The following is a 21,942-nucleotide window of genomic DNA, read 5'->3' as shown; positions in this document are numbered from 1 at the left end:
TCTCTTCTGAATTAGTCTCTGACTCTATATAAGAATTGATAGCATCTACATTTCAGTACAAGTTTATTTCATAACTTAAATTATTGTATATTTATTCACAAAGATGTCTTTAGTCTTTCTGGCCACAAGATGCACAAGAACCTCTCATTCAGCTGCTCTTTGACCTAATACTTTCCAGAGCCCTCGCTTCCTGAGCTAGAGCCCTCCACCTGGTGAGTAGAGCTACGTTGTTTTTTTCCCCAAAATGTGTGAGTTAATTTTGTTTGTATCGAACACACTTGATTTGTTTGTACCCGGTTTCCTGAGCAACCCAGATTACTCTGTATTAGCATCCAATGGAGATGTGAATCTAAGCCATTGCTGTCAGTAAAATAAGAGCTGGATTTTGAAAGCATCGTACACACCGTTCCATCATGTTTCATCTCCTGTATCTGAGCAGGCAGGTTTTTTTTCCTGAGAACCTCCCATCTCAGTTCATTAAACAGATTTTCTAGCCTTATAACAGCCCCGTGCTTCAGGCAGGTTATTTTAAGGACCTGGTGAGGGTGCTACGTCGCTGTCGCTTCGCTGTGATTATTCCTTAATTGCAGAATTTCACGCCCAGCGCTGGGCAGAGCCTGTGCTGGTTCTTCTCCAGGTCCCAGCCAGCCCCTCCCAAAGCCAGATGACAACAGCAGAGAGGCCGGGAGCCTCAGCACAGCTGAGAGCCACACAAAACCACAGCCAGAGTACGGCTGCGTGTTAAAGCTGGGCACTCAGCTGTGCCTTCACTCCTATTTCATAACATTTAAGCTGTGAAGAGCTGTCGTCTTGAAATGCTTCCCCCTCTTAGCAAACGCCATGTAACATACAATTTTTACAGTGACTCATAGCATATTTTTACTTTTGAAATGTAACCCTTCCTTTTTAGTCTTCTTTAATCATAGTGATTTTGTGAAGATTACCAAATTTTCCATTTTAGGACTTAAAGCTTGATTTCCCCCCCTCCTCAATTTCCTTCGGCATTAATTATCGCTTCTAAAAAGAGGCAGGTGGAGTCCAAAAATACCCAGCGGAGCCTTAATGGCAGGTTTCTTACGGGGAAGCCAGCGGCCTGGCCTGAGTGATTCCATCCGCTTTGTTGTTTGTGCCATCGCACCCCCCCAAGGATCCCGTTTCCTGGACTGGCCCCTCGTTTGCTCACCCAGGTGAGTCCGTGCAGCTGCTCGTGAGGGCAGGTTAAGGGGACACCATCCCAGGCTTTGGGGAAAGGTGCAAAGCTGGGGAGCGCTAGGGCTGCTTTCACACCCTCAGCCCCCGGGAGTGACTCCTCTCCCGCGGGGAGGAAGGTGGATGTAGGTCGTCTCTTCTGAGGGATCCTCCCTTCTGCAGGAGCACGGGCAGGAGGGGTTGGCAATCCTGAACAGCCCTTCTCCCTGTCAGGTCAGCCCCTTCTTCCCAGCGGGCTGCAAACTGCGGCCTGTACGGCAGCACCAGAGCGGGGAGGCCTGGGATTTGTTTTACGACTTCTGAAGCCAACCAAATGGCTGCACGTTAAACCAGAGCTGTGAGGGCCTTGCAGCCCCACGGCGCCTGACATATCAAAGGGTTCGAGACAGGAGCTCAGCACTGAAACCGAGGCTGAAGGAAGAAGCAGCAAACAGACTCATCTTGAAGTGTGATCGGTGATTCTGCAGTTTGGCGCAGGGAGCCTCGGTAGAGCCTGGGTTGGCTCAGCCGCCTGTGAGGGGGCGCGTCGTGCTGCTCTGCTCTGGGCAGATCGGAGTTTGATTTTTGGATATATGTCAGCTTCCACGTTTTTGAGGGAGACCCCCAAGCTGACACCTTTTTCACGGAGGGTGGGGCAGGGGGCTTGAGAGGAAAGCTGCAGGGTCTTTGAAGCGCTAAGCCTTGGAGTTAGCAAACTCCTGCTGTACTTCCCTGTCTGTGGAAAATCTGGAAGGTGAGACTTCTAACCGAAGAGACTGGATAACGTACTTTAAAGCAGCAGGCTGGGGAAGCGTGGCTTTCATGCTGTAACTGTTTATGTAGTGGTGGTGAAGGAGAACTCGGTTCAAAAAGTGTGAACTGAACAACAGTGTCGGTCTGCGCCTTGTTTCTAAAGCCTCCCCCTCGGAGGCTTTGAGATTGCTGACGTAAAACGTGTGTGTGGTGGAAGGGGGAGGGAGGAATTTCTCTCTTCCCGTTGCTATTGTGCTTTGTTATGTTTTGCGGCTGTTCAGTTTGTCTCCAGGATCAGAGAAATTAGTCAGAAAGTTATTTCCACAATAGGCGAGCATGGGAAAACACAAACATTGGTCTCTTAAAGCCGCACAGTCCTATTTATTATGCACTGCCATGCCTCACCTTCTGGTCTGCTGGAAATGCTACCACATGAGCGCTCTTACTTATTCCTCTAGACCCCCTAGATTTTGCACATTTCTTTTTCTCTCTGGAAAATGACATAAAATCACCTTACCCTATATTCCTTTCTCATTTTCCTATACTTATCCTCCCTCTCTTTACCCTGCCTTCCCCATTTATTGCACCTTTCATCTGTTACCCACATTTTTATATCTCATTCCTACTGCTAGGCTGCCATACGCCTGAAAACCTCCAAGCAGCACCATCTCTCTCATCCTTTTTTTACTCCGTGATGTTCTCTCATCCACCTGCTTGGCGTACGTACCGCACCTTCCTTTGGGGAGATGCCCCAGTCACACCAGGCTGGCCGTGGGGAGAGCTCTGGGGCTGCCTCTGAGCCAGGTGGCTGGGGCAGTGCCGGCCTCGGTGACCCTTTGGAGCGTGTCTGTGCCTAAGGAGCCATGGTGCCGCAGGCCCAGCCCTGCCGCAGGCGCTCCGGCTGGCACGAGCAGCCAGTGATGCAGAGGAGAAACATCAGCTCAGCAGAGACCTGCCAGCATCAGTGTCTCAGAGGCTCTCTTAGCCCAGCCCCTGATGCCAACCCCTCTTTTCCTGTTGAACACTTTTTCCAGCCAGTGGGAGCCTAAGATTAAATCTTAACTCCTGCCAGCGCCAGCCAGGTAGGACAGGTTGATTATTTACAATTATGATGAAGCAGCAATTAAACTCCAGACCTGTTTTCTCTTGGTGAGGGTAGAGTTATTACTAAGCTCAGTGTTTGGGTTTTGTTAGCAGACCTTTGGGGCCTGCCTAAAACTTTTCAGGTTTTAAGTTTCTTCAGACCTGTTTACTTCACTCTTTTTTTATTGTTTTCTCTCCAGACTTCTTTAACGTGATCTTGTTTTCCAGGTTGCCCAAAGCACAAATGTGGCTCCAAAAGCCAGTGTGTTCATTCATGGTTCACTCTTTCCTCTCTCTCGCTGCTCAGATGTCCAGGCATCCAGAATCTCATCCCTCATCTGGTGCGTGGATTGAGAAAACTATTAAAATAATCCCTCTGTCTCTTTATGCTCTGAACGGTACCAGCAGCGTGTTGTAGCTCGCTAGACGTGTGCTTGCCTGCTTGTCGACTCAGCTCCCTCCTCTGCTGCTCTTAGAAAAGATGACACAGTCTCTGGTCATCTTCGGAGATGATGCCTGCTTTGCCTTCTCTGAAATCCTTTAGGAACTCCCAGAGGTATTCTGCTGCCATATCAGCCTTTCTGATCAGCTGCCAGAAGCACTCTGCTCGCCTCATCATCCTCACCTCTTTTTTATTTCAATATCCGTCTTCTTTTGCTTTTCCCTCTGTTTCTATTGACGGTGTGTTTATATTTCTGTCACTTTTATCTCTTGCAGTCAGCTAACAGAGCACCCCCGGGTGTGGTTCCCTGAAAAGCCGGGGCCAGGAACCTTAAGGTGGACTCCTCTGCTGCCAGAAATTATACCCAGGTAAATATTAATAGGAAAATCCCATCCTAATTCCACCACTATTGCCACTTCTCGTCTAACTCGATGGAACTGCCGCCAAGTCTATGATTCTAAGTCTGTGGCAAACGCTGAGTCACAGGCAAGACAGAAACCCAGACATTGAGCAACCTGAGAGAACTTTCTTTCAGAGATGAGAATGTTACAACACGTGTTTCAGCGTGTGGGTGTCTGGGTGGAGGAGCACGTAACAATGAAGCACCAAAGCAGCTATAAAATTCTGATTAAAGCAGAGGAGAGTACAAAACAAATACCATGGAAACTTTCAGTGATTACAAAAATATCCCATTTTAAACAGTAGCACTGGGAGTAATTTAAACAGAGATATCAAACGAGATATCAAGCCTCAACCGAGTAGCAGAAATATTAAGAACTGATGCTTTTTAACTGATACACGGAGAAGGAAATTAAGAGAAAAGCAATATTTTATAGTTACAAGTTTTATTTTGGAAAATGTAAACATCACTAATCATGCATACAAGTTAAGAGAATATTTTACAGTTGTTAATTTTCTTCCTTTTTTTCTTTTTCCCTTCTATATCGTTGCATAGGACATTATCACAATATATAATCTATGCAGTACAAAATACATAAAGTACAAAGTTACAGCAGAGCAAGAATAGATGAACATATAACTATACAACTGTAATACTTCAATGTAGTGATTTCAAGAGTTGAAAAGTGACCCATGGAAGCATCCGTGTGCTGCTGATAAACCTGTACAGGTGAAGATGACACTGGTAACATTATAGTTCACTGAAGCTGGAAGTATATATGTAAACACACACACACTAACTGGCACACGTATTCTCTGTCGCTCACACAGGCAGGTGCTTGTGAAAAATCCTCATGTGCCCGGACACGTACGTCCCCTAGAATGCATTTACGTACAAGGAACTGCAGCTGGAACCAGAGATGAAAGTCAACGACAAATCTCAAAAGGCAGGTTCAAACTTCCCAAATGCAACGGCATTTAGAGCTAGGATTTTGGTTCAGACCCATCACTGGTTATAATGAACTGGATACCTGTTTTTGCTCTGTAGACATCCCTTCATTATTCAAGGTGTGGTATGTAAACACTGCTGTGTATTTATGTATACGCACACACATACTATACAATATACACATATATATGTATTTTTATATAGGTGCATATGCTTATATAAATCCATATATATACACATATACATATATATATATATAAAAACCCCATACCAGTGGATGAGCTTTTGCATTCCATATTCTGGCTAAACAAGCACAACTGATTTATCTTCGGTCTAAGGCTATAGCTTTATCCCCCCGAGAGTTAAAAATGCAGGCGTTCATCATACCATTCACTGACATAGATTATACATTAGCACCCGATGCACAAACAGATGGTGTGATGGAGTAAAAGAGCACCTGAAGGACAGTTTGTGGTCATCGGCTGATGAAATTAGTAAATCAAATGGCAACGAAAAGGTGAGCTTTAAGTACGTGGAGTTCATTTTCCTTATTCTTTCTTCACAAACTGTGTTCTCTAAAACAACGATGCACTCCACACAGTATAAATTCTACAACTCGTGGTAAAGAACTGGAGAAAAGCAGTTGTAAGTGTGAATAGCTAGAAATGGATAAGGTCCTCACACAGCCTCTTACCGCATGGCTGCATGGACCACAAAAAGCGCTGGATGTCTGGATAGAAGGTTATGAGGTTTTAAAGGGGTACAGGTGCTCTCACAGCTAAAAGTTATTGCAGGGGATAATGCAGTAAAGCGGGGAGGATACATACCTTCAAACAGAAGAATTACCATCAAACAGAGGCTTCTGATGCCTCGTTATAAATATATACCCTTGCAGTTATGTCATGTAAACAGATACTATGCATATACATAAAAGCAAGGAACAACTAATTTTCAGATATAAACAACTGTCACAATAAAAATCTAGCTGCCAGGAGCTTACCAGGGCTGCTTTCAAAGAAGCAGGATGAAAACTGAATTCATGTGGCCATTAACACGCGTTAGGCCTTTGCACAGGGTGAGGTTAACGGAAGGAGGGAATGAGTCTCTAAGAGCATCTTTAGTTTCAATTGAGTGGGGGTGTTGAAGTGGTGATTTTAATTTGCACCCATTTCTTACAGCAAGGTGGTTAAGTTCAGCTTTTAGGAAGGAAGCCAGGGTCGTGGCTGGAGCAAAACAATCTTTCAGGGCTTTCCTAGTAATAATAAATCTGCTGTTATATTCTGAAATTAAAAGAAACAATATCAGGGCAATTTTGTAGCTTGTGAGGATTCACCTCAACAGATTGTGTGGGGAGGAGGAGGCAGGAGGAGGTGGTTGCTCCCCCAAATGGAGGACAGGGAAGAAATCTGTACCTTGCCAGAGCAGAAATTCCTGAGTATGTCTAGTCTGTTGCTGTGCCGGCCTGTTCTAGGTCACACGGCTGGGTGAAACAACTCAAGGGTAAATATCTGAGCTTAGTGTGGATAAGCACCCAGATTTCAAAACATTATTTGAGCTCTTCAGACTTCTCTTATCTGCATAACTCGGGAGGAACCATCGTAAGAATGCAGTTTTATGAGCTTGCTGGTGCTTCTGCTTCTTTTCCAGCAAAACCCCAAACAGTCTTTTTCCATATGAAAATATTAGGAGTTTTGTTCACATTCAGTTTAGAAAGCTACCAGTAGTTTGGAATTCATTCTTTTCTCCTGAGGTTATCAGGTATTTAAACATTTAATGGAGATAGTTGAACTCTAGCTAGGATTTTAAAGCAGTAAATTGACTGTCAGCCTAACACACTCTGAGTATTTACATTTTGACAACAAATTTCAGAGAATTTCTTGGAAGCGTAGCTGTGTCGTCTATACAGACTCTCACGGCCTTCTCAGTAGATGAATTGGCTGAACACGAAACTTGACTTTGAACCTTTTTTTTTTTTTCTGCTTAAACTTGGAGAATTATTGGTGCTATCTATGAGGAATTCACCTAAAACGCTTAGTTTACCGTTTGAGTTGAAGATTATATAGCTCAGAATAGGTTGTCCCATAACCTTTGTATCCCACTATCACAGTATTAATAAAACCTGATGTGATTATTCTTCCTCCAGGCTATTAACACAACTTGCTTGTAATGCGCCTGCTGATTCATGCTGAATTATGCCCTAAATAACTGGACTGGAGTGGTTCCTCCTTTGCTAAAGATTAAATGATGCACTTGTTGGAAAAGATTATTTTACAGCAAACTGAACTTAGAACATAAAGCTTGTGATTTTAGCTGATTCTTAGTTCTCCTTTTGGTTCTGGTATTTTTCCCCCTTCCATATCCTTCTGTTAAGGCTGAATGACAGTGAGAAATGTGTTTATAACTTGTTTCAAAGTATGTGCACAAGACACAGCTGACCTGTAGAATTCCTTTAGCTAGATACTTTAAGTGCCTCTTTACTAACAACAGGACAAGAGCACTTTTAGCGGTCACAGAAATGACTGGAATGTGAATTCCTGTTACCTGAATTGTATCAAGTTGTTAAAATTGTGTATCTGAGTAAATTAAATTATTTAAAAAAAAAAGAGGAAATCTCTGGAGGCAAATGGATCTGGCTTTGCCCTGGCTCATTGCAGTTGACCAGCTCATCACACAAAGTCAACAATATTTGTCATCTTGCAAAAAAACCCTTGCATTGTTCTGTGGTTCTGTAAAATGAAGCAGTAGAATTGTGCCTCATGTGACTTCCAATTCAAAACAAGGAAATTGTGATTTTATAGAGCTGACATCTGAAGTAAATGAATCTAAAAAGAACCTGAAATACTGCAGTACGGACTGTTCTTAAGTATTTATCTGTATAACTAATAGAATGCGTAGTGTTTTAGTAATAATATAAATAGTATGGAAGTACCTATGAAACTACTTGGAAATCTGTATTGGCCTCTCACAGTTAATGTACAGTACGATAACCACCTGCAGAACTGGATCGATGCAAAGCAGCTTTGAGACACAGGTTCATTTGGAATGTGGAGGCATTCGCTTGGTCTTGATCGGCAGGTTTGGCATAGAGAGCTGCTTTTCACCGTGCTGCACTTAACTGCATTTTATACCCTGTGGTGAAAACAAGAAACCCCCCGGAATTCCAGAATCAATAGGACCTGAATTCATAATATGCACCATCAGACCCAGACAGAGCCAAGAAAGTGGTTTTGCTGCCAGTGAGGTCTCAAATGCATCACAATGCTCTTGGTCTTTTACTATATTTTCTACCACATAAAACAACAACCCCCTTGTCCTAGCGCTCCACCTTTCAACCTAGTGTCAAATATTTGAAACTTATTGAAAAATAACCAAGATTCCCTTTTTGTTATCAGTTACTCAGAAATGAAAGCACCTTATTTATGCTGGTTTGTGTAATTTTGAGAAACTTGCAGTAGTGCTAGGCTAAAATGTCTTTTTATTTTAAAACTTTAAAACACCTATTTTATTTTTCCATCCAGAAGATACCTTATGAGTTTCACTTCCTTTATCAGTGACCACGATTGTGATGCAACAGGATACGGAAACTATGTCTTAGCCAATACATCTTCCTAAGATACAGCTGTACAGTAGGTAAGTACCTTGATAGAAGTTTTAGCAGGCATTGGTTCAGCGATGCTATTTCCATAGTTCATTAAAAAAAGAAAAAGAAAAAAGAATAAAGAAAATCATTGAAGTCAGTGTGGTTGATTTCAATGTTCTGTTGGTCCCATACTGAACAGGCAGTGCAGAGAGCTTAATAACTTGGAAAGTGAGATTCCATGCCACCTTGCAATAAAACGTTACCAGTGTAAATATAAGGCATCTCGTTTAGATTTTTTTCCTCAGAATTTTATCTAGCGTGAAACAAACAAACAAGTTCATCAACCTCACAGAGATTTTTGCAATAGGAAGTTAGTTTCGGAGCATCTTCAGCATGAAGTGAAAGGACCTCTTGCTACCAAAAGCAGGCGGGAGCTTGAAGAAAGACATGACTCCTGTTTGGACGCTCCCCAATGCAGGTATATACGGGAAAACAAACAATGGAAGGGTCTGGGACAACATTCCAGTACTGGTTTGGTTATCGTATTGTTTGTTTGTTTGTTATTTTTCCCCAGTGTGTGAAAGAACTTAACAAAAAGCTTCTGAGTGCAAACATATTTACAGAGTAAGGCTGCGGTTAAGGTGTGTCTTCATTGGAATATTCTGTAACATAAATATCCATCCCTGAGAAACGAGGAGGGGGACACAATCCAACACAGTTGATTTGTAAGTGTATGTACGCTCATGTTGTGCAATCCGGTTTTACAAAACTACTTTGACACCTGAGGCGAACTAAGTGGGATTTTTTTTTTCTTTCTTTTTTTAGATTTTCCCATTTTCTTATAAAGAATAATGAAGAGGATCCATAAATGGTTGCAAAATATATGAAATATTGAGACAGCAGGAGTCACTAAGTAGAACACATTAAGTCTGTCCGTCCATGAGGTTAGAATAGCCACTTGTGTGGTTAGGTAAAGAAAATTTGACTGGAAATTGCAGTGGGAGGCAGCTGTTCACTGATATTTTAAGTATTTTTTTTAAAAATGTAGATGGGGGGCTGAGGAGGGGAAGCGGCAGAGTTTTTTTTAAATGTGTGCAACACAGATAAAACTCCGTGTTAGGTATTAGAGGCAAAGTGCTGACATCCAGTGCAGGTAGGTCTATGGTGAACTGGCAGGGCTAATCGTTGGACTCGAGGCATCTGAGCGGCTGTAGTCACTGACAGACCCTGTCCTCGAGCTGCTGCCACTCCTCCTCTTGAGCATGCTGGGCTGGAAATCGGCGTGGCGACGGGCGTGCTTTGTCAGGTGGTCGCTGCGCATGAAGCGTTTCTCACAGAGAGGACAGCTGAACTTCTTTTCTCCAGTGTGAGTGCGGTAATGGCGAGCGAGCTCATCGGAGCGAGCAAACTTCTTGTTGCATCCTTGCCAGCTGCATTCAAAAGGCCGTTCACCTGCAGGAAGCAAACACGCCACGATTAGAAGGGAGAACAATGCCTTCCGCGGTTTTTTTATATGCAGAAGTTTGAGCAAAAAGGATGGGAGCAAGGCAGATGCCACTTGGCAATAATTGGATGGAGAAGGTGTTACTCTCCGAGAGAGAGGAGGCCACTGTGGTATTCCAACCCATTAAAAATACTGTAAATCAAACTAGTTATGCCTTATTTGATAACTGGATCGTCAGGGATGATGGGCTCCTGATCCCTTCACGGATGTCACATTTCATCTCTCGTAGGCCACTGAACTTCTGGATTTTGATAATATCTGTACGGAGCTCTATGGAAAGGTCAGCTATTTCTCCAAGCTGTCCCTATGTCTGCCTGACTCAATGCTGAAGTTCAGAAGGTGCGGTGAAGTTTCTGTCTTCAGATATTTAAAAATTATAGTGAAAATCAAAACATGGATTTGGCATTTTTTGTAGTTGTAATTTCTATCACTTCTACTTGCATTAGTCTTAATCTTTCTAATGCTGAATAGCCAGTTCAAGAGGTCCAGAGAGCTATAAAAATTCTGTGCCAAAACAAGGAATCAAAGTTGTCCACACACTATATCAAATTAGAAATATGTAAATAAATAAGCCTCATGGATGAATTCAATATGTCTCAATTAAAATTGTCTGACAACAAAACTGACTCCAGCCAGCCTTCAATGTAAGCAGCCAATAATCTATTTTAACTTGACAGGTTTGGCTGTAATGTTTATCCCCAGGATCTACTTAGGAGGCTCCTGCTCAGAAAAAGAGATTTATAGGTAGTTTTTCCCTCTGTTTGTGAAGCCTCCAAGATTCGTCAGGGAAATCTCAAACTGTGTGTGGAAGAACAGACAGGCAATTCTTTTTTTTTAATAGGATTTTGTTCAAGAACATGGAGAAGGCAGGTGTCCCTCATGTCTTCTTGATTATTTAGGAGAAAAATCAAGGCTCATTCAACCAATTGTTCTCCAGCATGTTCTGTGGATCATAGAATCATAGAATGACCAGGTTGGAAGAGACCCACCGGATCATCGAGTCCAACCATTTCATTAGTTACAACTAATGCAATGGTCATATCAGTACAGTACACAAGAGATTTTCATACGGAGAACCAGGATGTGTTTTTCTGTGCAGGTAAGTTACATAAATGTCCTTTTACCAACATCAGAGGAATCCACAGAATGAGAGATTGTATGAATTGACTGCTTAATCTCATTAGGGAACATGCAGCCAGCGTATGATTTTCTTGCATAAGCAGTAACCCATGGACATGCTGTATGGTACAAAGAGCTTTCACTGTTAAAGTGGCTGTAGACAACACAACAAAGATTCCAAAGACTCTCAGCTCCATCTCGGACAATGCTGAAGTCAGAATTTCACCTTTATACAATGACAGCAGAATTTGATCCTATAAATAAATGTGGAAATGTTATCAAATATTTTAAATATGGCAGGAAGCATGTCAGCCGTGTGAATGTGTATAGTCAGAGTCTTACTGCCATGACTTAGCAGCAACAGTATTTTTCTGCATTGCGAACATTATGAGCAGGTCTCAAAGAGAGGTAAGTCTCCAAAAGATAAACATGCTTGAAAATAAAGAAATCAAAATGCAACTTAACCCTCTTTATTCTTCAGAGAGGCAGGCAAGTGATGCCTTTAAAAGATAAGGAATACCGTATTTATTTATTTATTACGATTTTAAATAGATTTGGATTTCCATGTTCCAAACCCCACTAAACTGTAACCTTTCTAGCTTCTCTGCCAGAGCACATAACATCATCTAACTTGCGTTTAGAGTTACACAAGCTGGTTGGAAAAACATCACATCTGAGTATTCAATTCAACTGATCTTAACTGAAAATTACTCAAGCAAGAACATTTTTGGCTTCTTCCCGAACTCCACCCAGACCAAAGAACAAAACGCTGCATTAAGAAAGTTGCAGTGCTCACAGAGATGGTGGAACCAGATCTGATGTCTACTGAGCTTGATTTGTACCACTCTTTTAGTGCCCTCTTGACTTTACCTCAAGCCACGTGTATTTTTAAAGACTCTTATCCTGTGTAGTTACATTCCTGTACAGACCCTCGAGTGATCTGCTCTGTTTCACCGATTCATCTCTGTGATATCCAGCATTTGAATAGCATTTAAAACCAATACTAAGTACTGTGTAGGCCTGAGCATGCTTAAAAATAATCTACTGATGACTGAAATGCCAAAACAAGTTGACCACCACTGTGATATCAACCATTTTCAGAATTACAATGTGAAGATTAGGCAATTGTAAATGATCAGTCTGAAGTGTGAAAGCCACTGCCCTGCAGATTAGAGTATTATTAAGTCAAACCACATTCTGGGGACGTTTTTTCAATTTAACTCATGTAGTAGCTCTGCACATTATTTTAGCATGTTTAAGCACATGCCAAGACCATGCTATAACAACAGAATTTGTGTCCTGGGAATTCCACAAATGCCTGCAAAACCAAAACCAGTATGCCAGAAACAATTTTCTGTAATCTGTTCTGAAGCTTTGCAGAACAGCATTGTTATGTCGTTGTGAAAACAGACTGGAAACCTGACCATGCCACTGTGTGCTATTCTTATATTTCTACATCTTCAAATACGTAATTAAGAGTATATCTGGAAACACAGATCAGTAGGCTGGGTGGGGAGGATGAGGGGCAGACAGTTAAACAGAGATGTGATTGAAGCAGCCTTCCTCCAAGAGAGGAAACGCTATCCTGGGGAAAACTATTCAGCCAAGCAGACTATGTTTCTTGAGAATGGCTGTTACTTAAAAAAAAAAAAAAAAAAAAGAGAAAAAGTCATCTTTCAATAGCAGTGATACATATTTATGAATATTTTCATTTCTGCTTGTTCTTTAGTTTATAAAGGCATGGCAAAGAAGCAACCAACCCAAAGTCCATGCCAGAAAGACCAAGCATATTTTCCCAAACATATAGTTTTATGATCTCCTCTGGCCTGATATGGAGTTCCATGAATGCATAGTGAATTTTATTTAGTTTTCTCCTTTCTAGACACATTTATGTTACAGTCTCTCTCTGTCTTTGCTACAGAGTACTCAAAAAATTAGGCAATTTTGCTGGGCAATTGACAAATTAAATTCTTTCCCATTGGCAGAAGACCATAAAAAATAATTAAAAAACCCTTTGGGAATTTCACATTTTGCACCTCCCCTCCATGTCTGTAGACCCCAGAACTGAGTCTGCTGCTAGTTGTTTTCCTGTACCCTTGCACTAAGATACACAATACTTGTCATCGCTAATGTCAGGGTTTCTCCCGTGCAGTTCGCCACTTCCTGGCTTCTGAAGAGTTCACACATTATCTCTTCTCCCTTCCTTACACAACCCCTCCCTGTCTTTTATGTTCCTTCCTCTTTCAAAACTACAAAAAATCAGTTGTGCTACACCAGGGCCTTGTGAAGCTCTGATGTCAATTATACAGAAGGCATCAAACCCAGGACTGTGTAAACATCGTTATATTTGTATGCCTTAACTATGTTTAAGAGATTTTTCTTTAAACACAATCAGATACAAAATAGCTAAGGTGAATTTAGCCTTCAAGGTTCCTTGCACTTATGATGGGGTCTTGATATATAGACAAAAATCTTTGAAATATTAGAAGTAACAAAGTATTTGAAGGTACATTAAAAAAGGCTGAATAAAGCACTGAACCAACAGCACTTTTATAATGTTCTGAATAATTAATTAACCTAGTCATATGCTTATCACTTAGCTGAGAATGTGTGGGCTTTCAGAGCAAGTCTGCCTCTGCTCCACACCAGTTTTCCTTGCCTAAAACTCAAAATTGTTTCTCTCACATAGAGTGAGTGATATTCTTGCCTCCCCAAGCAGCCAATGATTCTAGAATACAAACACACACATTCGCTCTGTGCCTAAGCTTGCAGAGAATGCTCTCATTTAAACAATAGTTATGAACGTATTGTTTTCTTTAGTCAGAGCAGGAAACATCTAAAGATGGACTAGGCTGTCAGGTTCTAGACCTTAACTGGCTCCATTGCAAGTTCCTCTAGTGGAAATACTGACAGGTGGTTAGTTTAAAAAGCTCTATACGTCCTTTTTGGCTGCTGTACCTCGGCTGGTCTCATTCTGGAGCTAAGAGGTCAGCATTTCTGCCTCTCTCCGTTTCTGCCTCCCTCCTTGACCAGTTTTAAGAGTGACTGCTGAAGGCGCAAAGGCTACGTAACCAGCACACCCGTTCTGCTTGGGTATTTGCATCCAGGGATGCTCTAGCTGGCTGCAGGACCAAAGCAGATGGTAAGCTGCAAAACACGTAGCAGCAACACAACACCCTCTTATGTGAATCTTTCAGGTGCCTTTATTCCAAAAACTCGTATAACTTATAAATTAATAATAGAGAGCAGTCTGATAGAAATACAGTGTGAAATAAATTTAAGAGAGCTTATTGATCCATTGAGAGATACCCAGTCACAAATATTTTGCCCGTAGTTCCTGAAAGCACTACCAAAGTGCTGTAACTGAGTGCAGAAAACCTTTTCCTTGCACTACAGGCCATTTCAGGATACGCTCACTTTAATACCATTTGACTTACGCCAAGTTCCTGGTTAGTAAATGCTTTTTCTGTTAGGGCTGAAAAAAACCTTTGAGGTCATTTTTCTACCCGTAACCACAACGGTGGCACTCTGAACTTTTAAAAACTTCTCGTTTATATTAAGTGTAGGCCCTGTAACATCTGCTGAATCTGCAAGACCAAAAAAATACAGGATATGTGTGTCTGACTTCAGGGCCTGCACTTAAATAACCCACATTGTCTAGCTATTGTTAAACTGTACACAGCGAGATGATGATCTCACTGCCCTTGTGAATCTACCTAATAAAAGCCAAGTGGGTAACAAAGGAAGAAATGGATACCTATAGAAATTCTAGAGAAAGGACCCTTCTGAGGTTGTCCTGCATCTGAACAGCAGAGTATTTTTTTGGCTCTGTCAGCACTGACTTCCAGACGGTTGATCCAAGATTGGAAGGGGGCTGGGGGGAAGTTGGAACATGCTTAATTTATAAAACAGACCTAGAAACCACATGTCCAATATAAACAAGCACCAGGTTTCTGCTCTTGGACGTGCCATCACCATGTTCAGCCAGACAATAACACAGTGCAACGATTGTATTTAAAATGGTTAAAGATGCCTTCTTTTCAGATGAAACCCAATTGTGAGTTTGTCTCCTAAAGAACTCCAGTTTAGCAAAAGATTTGTTTATGCATAACTCATGTCACACACAAATACTTCCCAGTGTCCTGCAGGGGAGTATGTGCTACTGCAGAAAAAGCTTCTACAGATCGTTCTTCATAACGCTGTGGTTAATTTCTAATGTAAGCACAGTTATCAGTTGCAATCGTCCATTCATTAAAAAGATTGTTTGCTGGTTTACTCCAGACTATCTGCAAGACTTAGGTCTTGCTATTGAGAAGAAAAGGGCTGCTGCTGGTGCCTAGGATGAGGAAAACCACTGGCAGGTGATCCATCCTCACCACTTCCAATACCAATAGGTCTAATTACACTGGACTCACGTACTAGGTCCGTGCTAAAAGGATGATTTGTGATAAGAATTCTGTGAAGTTTCTGATTTTTCACTAGATACTCCAAGTTTTTGCCCTGTAGGACAGGCAGTCCCTGAACACAGTATTCTGTGAGTGACACTGATAGGAACAGCCATGCTGCTGAGGGATATTTTGTGTTAATTACTGTCTGCTTGGCTATAGTATGATCGCAGGTTGAACAGGCTGGCAACTCATCGTCACCTGAGTTAGACTTATCTCTATAACTGCCTCAGTCTCAGCAATATGTGATTTCCAAAGAATTGTTGAAGTCACAAAATTCATTTTCTTTCTGTACATTTTTTTTCTTATTTATTGAACATGTTTCAGTGCAACGCAACACAACCCAACCATGTGTGTCCCCTCAGATTCAAAGCAACGCTAATTTGTCTTTTAAACAGGTTGCCATCATCATCTTCCCTCCTCAGCAAAAGCAAACAGAGGAAAAGTGGGGAAAAATTGTGAGGAAAGAATATTTAGCTATGCTGAATATATATATCTGTTGCAGAGACAATGGTGAAGAGGGAAAAAGAAGACTGTTTTTCATAGTAGATCTTTTCTCCATCACATTTATGACAACGATAAGTACAACTTTGCTTTAAATGCTTTTTAGCTACAATACCTAAACTCCATTAATTTTGTATCAGAAGCTTTATTTCAGTGAAATCTGCATGATTAATGTCTCTGTAAAAGGCTGAGGAGGAAAAAAAGGAGGGGGGAAGGGAAGCCCATCACAGGAAAACCCATATAACCACCAGAAGATTTAGTTCTCTCTAGTAGCTAGTACTACTCAGGTGTGTGGTAAATACCATTGTCAATCAATTAGATTCTCCACACAAACAGTTTAACCCTAACTCTTTTACAGCTGAATTAACTGAGGCCTATTATTCAATCTTGAACCAGTCAGATAAAAGGAGTCAGCAGGAGTAGTTCTGCCTTATTTTCTGACTTCAGCTGCTTTGGAAAAACGTGAGTTTTAAAGCTTGCTTCCTCTTTTAAGAAATTTATGCCCTGTTCTTATTTCAAAAATTTTAGCATTAAGAGACTTAGAACACGTATAATGCTGATTTTTTTCTTCTATAAACACAGACTGTTTGATCCAGTTTAGGATCAATATTTTATCCTTTGGTAGTACATGTTAGGGTGAGGACTTAAGAAAGGCTATAAGTGAAATTAGTTTGTATTCTCAACTGTTTTTTTTTCAATTTTTTTTTTCTTTTTTTCCCCTTAATATGTTGAAGCTTTCTTAGAGAAAGTAAGAAAGGAGTTGCAGAGCTCTTCCAGAGTAAACAAAAACAATCCTTTGCAGTCTTGTATTGTTTTTAAAAATACATGCTTATTAAAAGACACTTAAAACTACCAGTTTTCAGAAAACTGCAGAAGCAGGCTGCTTAACTTTTTAACACTGAGAAAAAATGCATGTGGCTCAGGCTAGAAAGGCTCTTTACCAACCAAAATGCAGGCCAAAAACTTATCCAGTTTGTCCAGCCTAATTGTTGTGCTCTTGTCATACTTGTCACAGTGAGGACTGACCGCTTGATTTTTCAGATTGCTTTCAAATACCAGCCACATTGTGAAATTCTCCATCTTCTCATACCTTAGTTACAAAGCTATTAGAAAAATTTTGCTTAGGGAAACGAGTCACCACGAAGCCACCTGGCCTTTTAAGTTTCAAGACTCTACTGTCCTAAGACTCCAGACTAAGACTGGTGCCCATGTTTCCTTAGACCACGCTAATTTGTGTAAACGCATTTAGTTCTGATGATTGAAAGCCGCTTCTGAGTTATGATGTACTGCTTAGCGAGTAGAACTAGTAATAGAAGATTTTATTTATTTAGTGCTTTATTCTTCATTCATGGTGGTGGGCTAAAGAACATGGCTAAAAGCTTGAGCAGTTGCACTGATGTGGGGGGCAGGGTGGCTGCAGCACATAGGATTCTTGTGATTCCTGTCCAAAAGCCAGTTTGTTTTCCTCTACACAGAAATACGTAGTATAATGCAGTAAGTTGGGGCGCTCTGCAGCCTCTCAGAGCACAGTATCTCTGGCCAGTGCTTTGAGATGATAGCCTGTAGATGGTTATTAGGCTCTGCACTGTCTCTTTTTCTTCCCACTGGTATGTCCAAAGACAGTGACTTTGGACTTTCCCAGTGACTCCAGAGAATTTCCAAACTTCCCTAGTAACCCCATGTGGAAAACCTGCTTGGAGAAAGGAGATTTTTTGCCACGTAAATAATTTATCTGGGTGGGGTTTTTTTGTTTGGTATTTTTTTGTTTCTTTTTTGAAAGTCCATTGTGTTTAGGAGCTTTCTCAGGAGTGGGGAGGATTTTAAAATCTGTTGTGCCTGTGAGTTTTTTTCTTATCCATAGGATCAATATAGTTTGGGACAAACATGGTGCTGTATCTGTGGATCACAACACAGTCTCTGGGGTCCACGGGAACCTCAGTGGAAAAGAATTTAGACATGACGTTTACCCACTAACACTAACTATAACCTTCTGGTAAACATTAAAACTTCAAGGGCTTTGTGGCTGATGATCACCCTGAGCTCCAAGAAATCCAGTTAGAGAGTAGGGTGGAAAACAAACATGAGTGACATGTAGGGGGGAGGGTTATGGTTTGAAAGGCAGTAGAGAGAACACCAAAGATTTTGGTGACTAACGTTTTCTGCCTCGTTCGAAGGTTTGTTGGTTTAATAAAGATGAAGCATTCACAACGCTGAGATAGCATAACTGCCAGGGTACCAAACACAAGAAACTACGGATTCCTATAGCATATTATGTTCTAATAGAGAACTTCATTCTAAAACACTGTACTCGCAGCAAGGGCCCAAGGACAAAAGGCAGATGCTGCTTCCTTGGCTGTTCTATCTTGTTTCTTCTGCTTTGAATAGGATAACTAACATCCTCTACGCTGTTTTTTGCTTTGGCCATTTGGGCACAGAAATCTGGCTATTACCATCAGAAGGATTTTTCATCAGGCACCAAATAGCTGAAAAATAGTACCAGCTTTCAGTCCAGATGGGCTGTATTTGACCCAATAGTACTTGGGAGGCTCTCTGCCACACCATAAACTCAGTGATGCTGTCTATCCTTCCTCCAAGCACGAAGAGCAAAGCCTTTAGTTTCTGAGGACAGCAGCAGACAAGTAAGTTTCTAAAGCAGGTCATAAACTGCGCTGTTCAAGTACCTCTGGCACCAGCACCGATATCTTCCAGCCTGTGGTACTGTTCTAAGCCTTCAGTCCACCCCTAAATATCAGTTATATAGCACGTGGAATAAGTCTCACTCCATTGCAAAAGGTTTTGACTGTTTCTTAGTAAACAGGTTTGGGAGTTACTGGGGTAGCTGTTTTAAAGCACCTTGCATGTATGTGTACATGGAGTACTTTCACCCCTGATTGCTGAGGTCCGCATAGCCATCATGCCATCAAGTTGATGGATGGGCAGACATGCTACTTAACTAGTTCAGGACCACGAGAAAGCAGATGAGACCCAAACCCCTTATTCTAAATCAGTAAAACCCATTATGTGTTTTGTGAAAACAAACATTTGCCAGTCCTGGAAGCCATTCCTTGCTCTGTGAGTTTAACAGTGCCATATAAACTTTTTTCAATCCCATCACAATTCATTTTAAAGAAAGAAAAGAATTCAAACACCTTAGCATTTTGCAAGAGAAATAAGAGGTGTTTAAGTGTGTTTAAAACTCAATCCAAACAGACAGACCTGTTGCCAGTAAGGAGGCAGACTTGATAGCTTTGCTTGAAGCTTCCCACAGAGAAACTAGGGACCCAAGAAAACAAAGACGTTGTAGTCCCCGAGGGTCCTGCCCCTCCTAGGGCAAAACCAATCCCTCCCCTGATTTTCTTCTAGTTCTCACAGACACGCACATGCTCTCTATGCCATTAGCTACAGCAATAAGCAATTCTGTCCTAAAGGCCTGGAAAGAAATACAGGAAACGAAGAGTTAAAAAAAAGGCAAGGAAAAGAAAAACAGCAGAGAGGCTGGCGTGAAGCCAGCGTCCCCGAATGACCCCGCTCCTCCCACCAGCCCAGCCCTCCTCCCTTCATCAGGGCAGGAGTTCCCCTGCTTAGTCTCTGGTGGGTCTGGGAGCCCAAACAGCGTTGCTAAATTTATCTTTTGCTTTTAGAACAATGGCAAATGGCAGAAGTAAGAAAGAAAATGAATGGAGGCAATTCCCTGCACACCAAGTGGAAGCACCTTTTCTATATAACTCCCAAAGAGGCAAAAAGCCGTTAGGCAGTGCAAAGCAGGGCAGGCTGCCTGGGTGCCAGGAACATGTCGTTCCCTGGGCTGTGTGGCACAGAATTGTCCATTCGTATGCTCAGACTTGATAGGGCTTTCTTTTCTTCCACAGAAAGCAAAACACACCCTCAGTTTTGAAGGGCTCTTGCTTTACCTCTGGAAGGCAGCAGGAAAAGCTGAAGGCGCACTGAAGAGGTATGGCCAGCATGGGTGCGGCTGCCACCTCTGAGCTAAAACTGTTCCAGAGTCATTACGTTGTGTTTAGTTCTGAGGACCTTAATGCTCTTTATAAGTGAATGGACCGTAGGTAAATTAATTTGTTGTTTGAAATGACTCAGTGGAACAGCTTGCATGCGCCTGCTGTAGTCAGTGCAGAGCCTTCCCATACGTGCTACAATTGGTGCCTTCAGCAGAGATCTGTCTGCTCACGTTTTTGGTGTTCCTGTGCTTCCAGATGACTGGAAGCCATCCCATTCCCCTGCACTAGGCAGAGGCACCATGTCCAGGGGGCCTGTTCCAAGATGGCCCTCCTAATATTTTCAGTGCGTAACTCTCACTGTGCTTGCAAGGCTTCCACTTTTTCTATGGGTGTGTCTTAAATCACAACAGCAACAAAAAAGTGGTCAGATAAGTCTTCACCACAAAGTAAATGTTAAATGCTGATCAGAACAAGTTAGTGTTTGCATTCAAATGCTGCCAAAAGCTTTTTTGAGACTGCCCATGTTCCCTTCTCTCTACGCTTGAGATAAATGTCTCCTTGTGGGTCACGTCTGTCCTCTCGACTGCCTTCCTGCCTAGTCTAGCTTTCACACAAGTGTCTGCTAAAGAAAGAAACAGACACACAGTCATTCAGGTGCCTCTAGAACATTTAATTTTAAAATATCAGGAGTATTGATGCTTGCATGGGAAGTGTATAGAGGTAGTGATAGGAACACGGGGTAGGAAAAAGTAGATGGGGGAGGGTAAGAAGCATTGGAAAGGGAAGTAGAAGATGCACCGAACAAGAAGGCTATCAGCTAAAAACTACAGCCTGGTACAGTCCACATAGATGACCCACACGCCATTCCCCATCACATTAAGTAATAAAAATGGGCAATGTTATCTTTCAATCTATGCCCAGTAAGGGGTTATTCCCAGAGGGTTGGCTTTTTTTCCCTGGTTGGTTTTCCTGAGCTTGAGTTCTGAGAGGTGAAACCATAATGGTGGCCAAATACAAGTTTGTTTGGTTTTGTCTTTTCAACATTAATTTTAATTACCAAGCTCTAGCACATAAATCTCTGGCTGGATTGTAACTAACCTGTGTGGGTCCTTAGATGAGCTTTAAGATGGGAAGATTTGCCATAAACTTTTTCACACCCCACATAGTGGCATTTGTGCTTTTTCTGGGGTGATCCAGGGTCAGTCCAGCTTCTCGTGCGTTTGTTCTTTTGTCTGGGGCTCGGTTCGGTGACTGCAGCCAGGCTGGTAGGTGTGGCTGCTCTTCCTCCTCCACGCTTACCAGCCGAAGACACGTTTTCTTCCCCAAACTCCTCAGGAGCGATAGAAAGGTGTATTTGCTCTGTGATATCAAAGGTCTCTGGTTTTTCCATCCTTAGAGCGGGGGAGTTTGGGACGTGCTGGTTCAGGTCTGCTAAAATGCCAGCTACCACAAGGACCGATGATCCATTGTCTTTCCCAGTTTCTCGGAGTTCCCAATTATCTCCTCCGTTTGACGAAGGAGGTATCGATGCATCAGGTGGGGGATCGGGCTCTCCCCTGGGACTATGGATAACAGCGCGACTGGACATAGAAACAAGGCACTCTGCTGCAAAATGATCCACATAAGCGGCTGTTGCCATTTTTCACTAAGTTTAAAAAGAAATCCGAGCAGGAAAAAATTAAAAAAAGCCACAACGCTGCTCTTTCTTTTTTTTTTTTTTAAAAAAAAAAAAGATTGTGAGCAAACTCTCTTATTGCTCAGGATCCCTTTGTAGAAGAAAAAGCTGGTTTAGCCATCAAAAAATACACTTTGCTCCTGGCGTCCACACCCGGTTTGCCTCTAAAGCGTAAAAAAAAATATATAAAAATAAAAAGCGTTGGGAAAAAGGTGGAAAAAAAAGAAAGAGCAGCGGGATCCTGGCAGCGGCAGCTCGTCTCTTGGAGGGTGGTTTTTTTTTTTGGAGGAGGCGATGAAGAGAAGGAGCCCCTAGAATAAAGCCCAACCCGTTATCGGAGCCGCC

At 42.0% G+C, this 21,942-nt stretch overlaps 1 protein-coding gene across 1 annotated transcript; it reads right to left on the bottom strand.

Moving 5' to 3' along the window:
• Positions 1-9,435: 9,435 nt before the first annotated feature.
• Positions 9,436-21,635, bottom strand: KLF13 (KLF transcription factor 13). Its single transcript, XM_069866468.1, has 2 exons — positions 21,021-21,635; positions 9,436-9,846 (listed from the first exon to the last, which is right to left on the bottom strand). The coding sequence occupies exons 1-2, from the start codon at positions 21,559-21,561 to the stop codon at positions 9,554-9,556; spliced, it is 834 nt and encodes a 277-aa protein (XP_069722569.1). The 5' UTR covers positions 21,562-21,635; the 3' UTR covers positions 9,436-9,553.
• Between the last annotated feature and the right edge of the window lie 307 nt (positions 21,636-21,942).

Source organism: Phaenicophaeus curvirostris, chromosome 12, assembly GCF_032191515.1.
Source record: "Phaenicophaeus curvirostris isolate KB17595 chromosome 12, BPBGC_Pcur_1.0, whole genome shotgun sequence".
In the NCBI taxonomy this organism is placed as follows: Eukaryota; Metazoa; Chordata; class Aves; order Cuculiformes; family Cuculidae; genus Phaenicophaeus; species Phaenicophaeus curvirostris.
The sequence above is the reverse complement of the archived record's forward strand: the minus strand, read 5'-3'. Positions and strand labels throughout refer to the sequence as shown.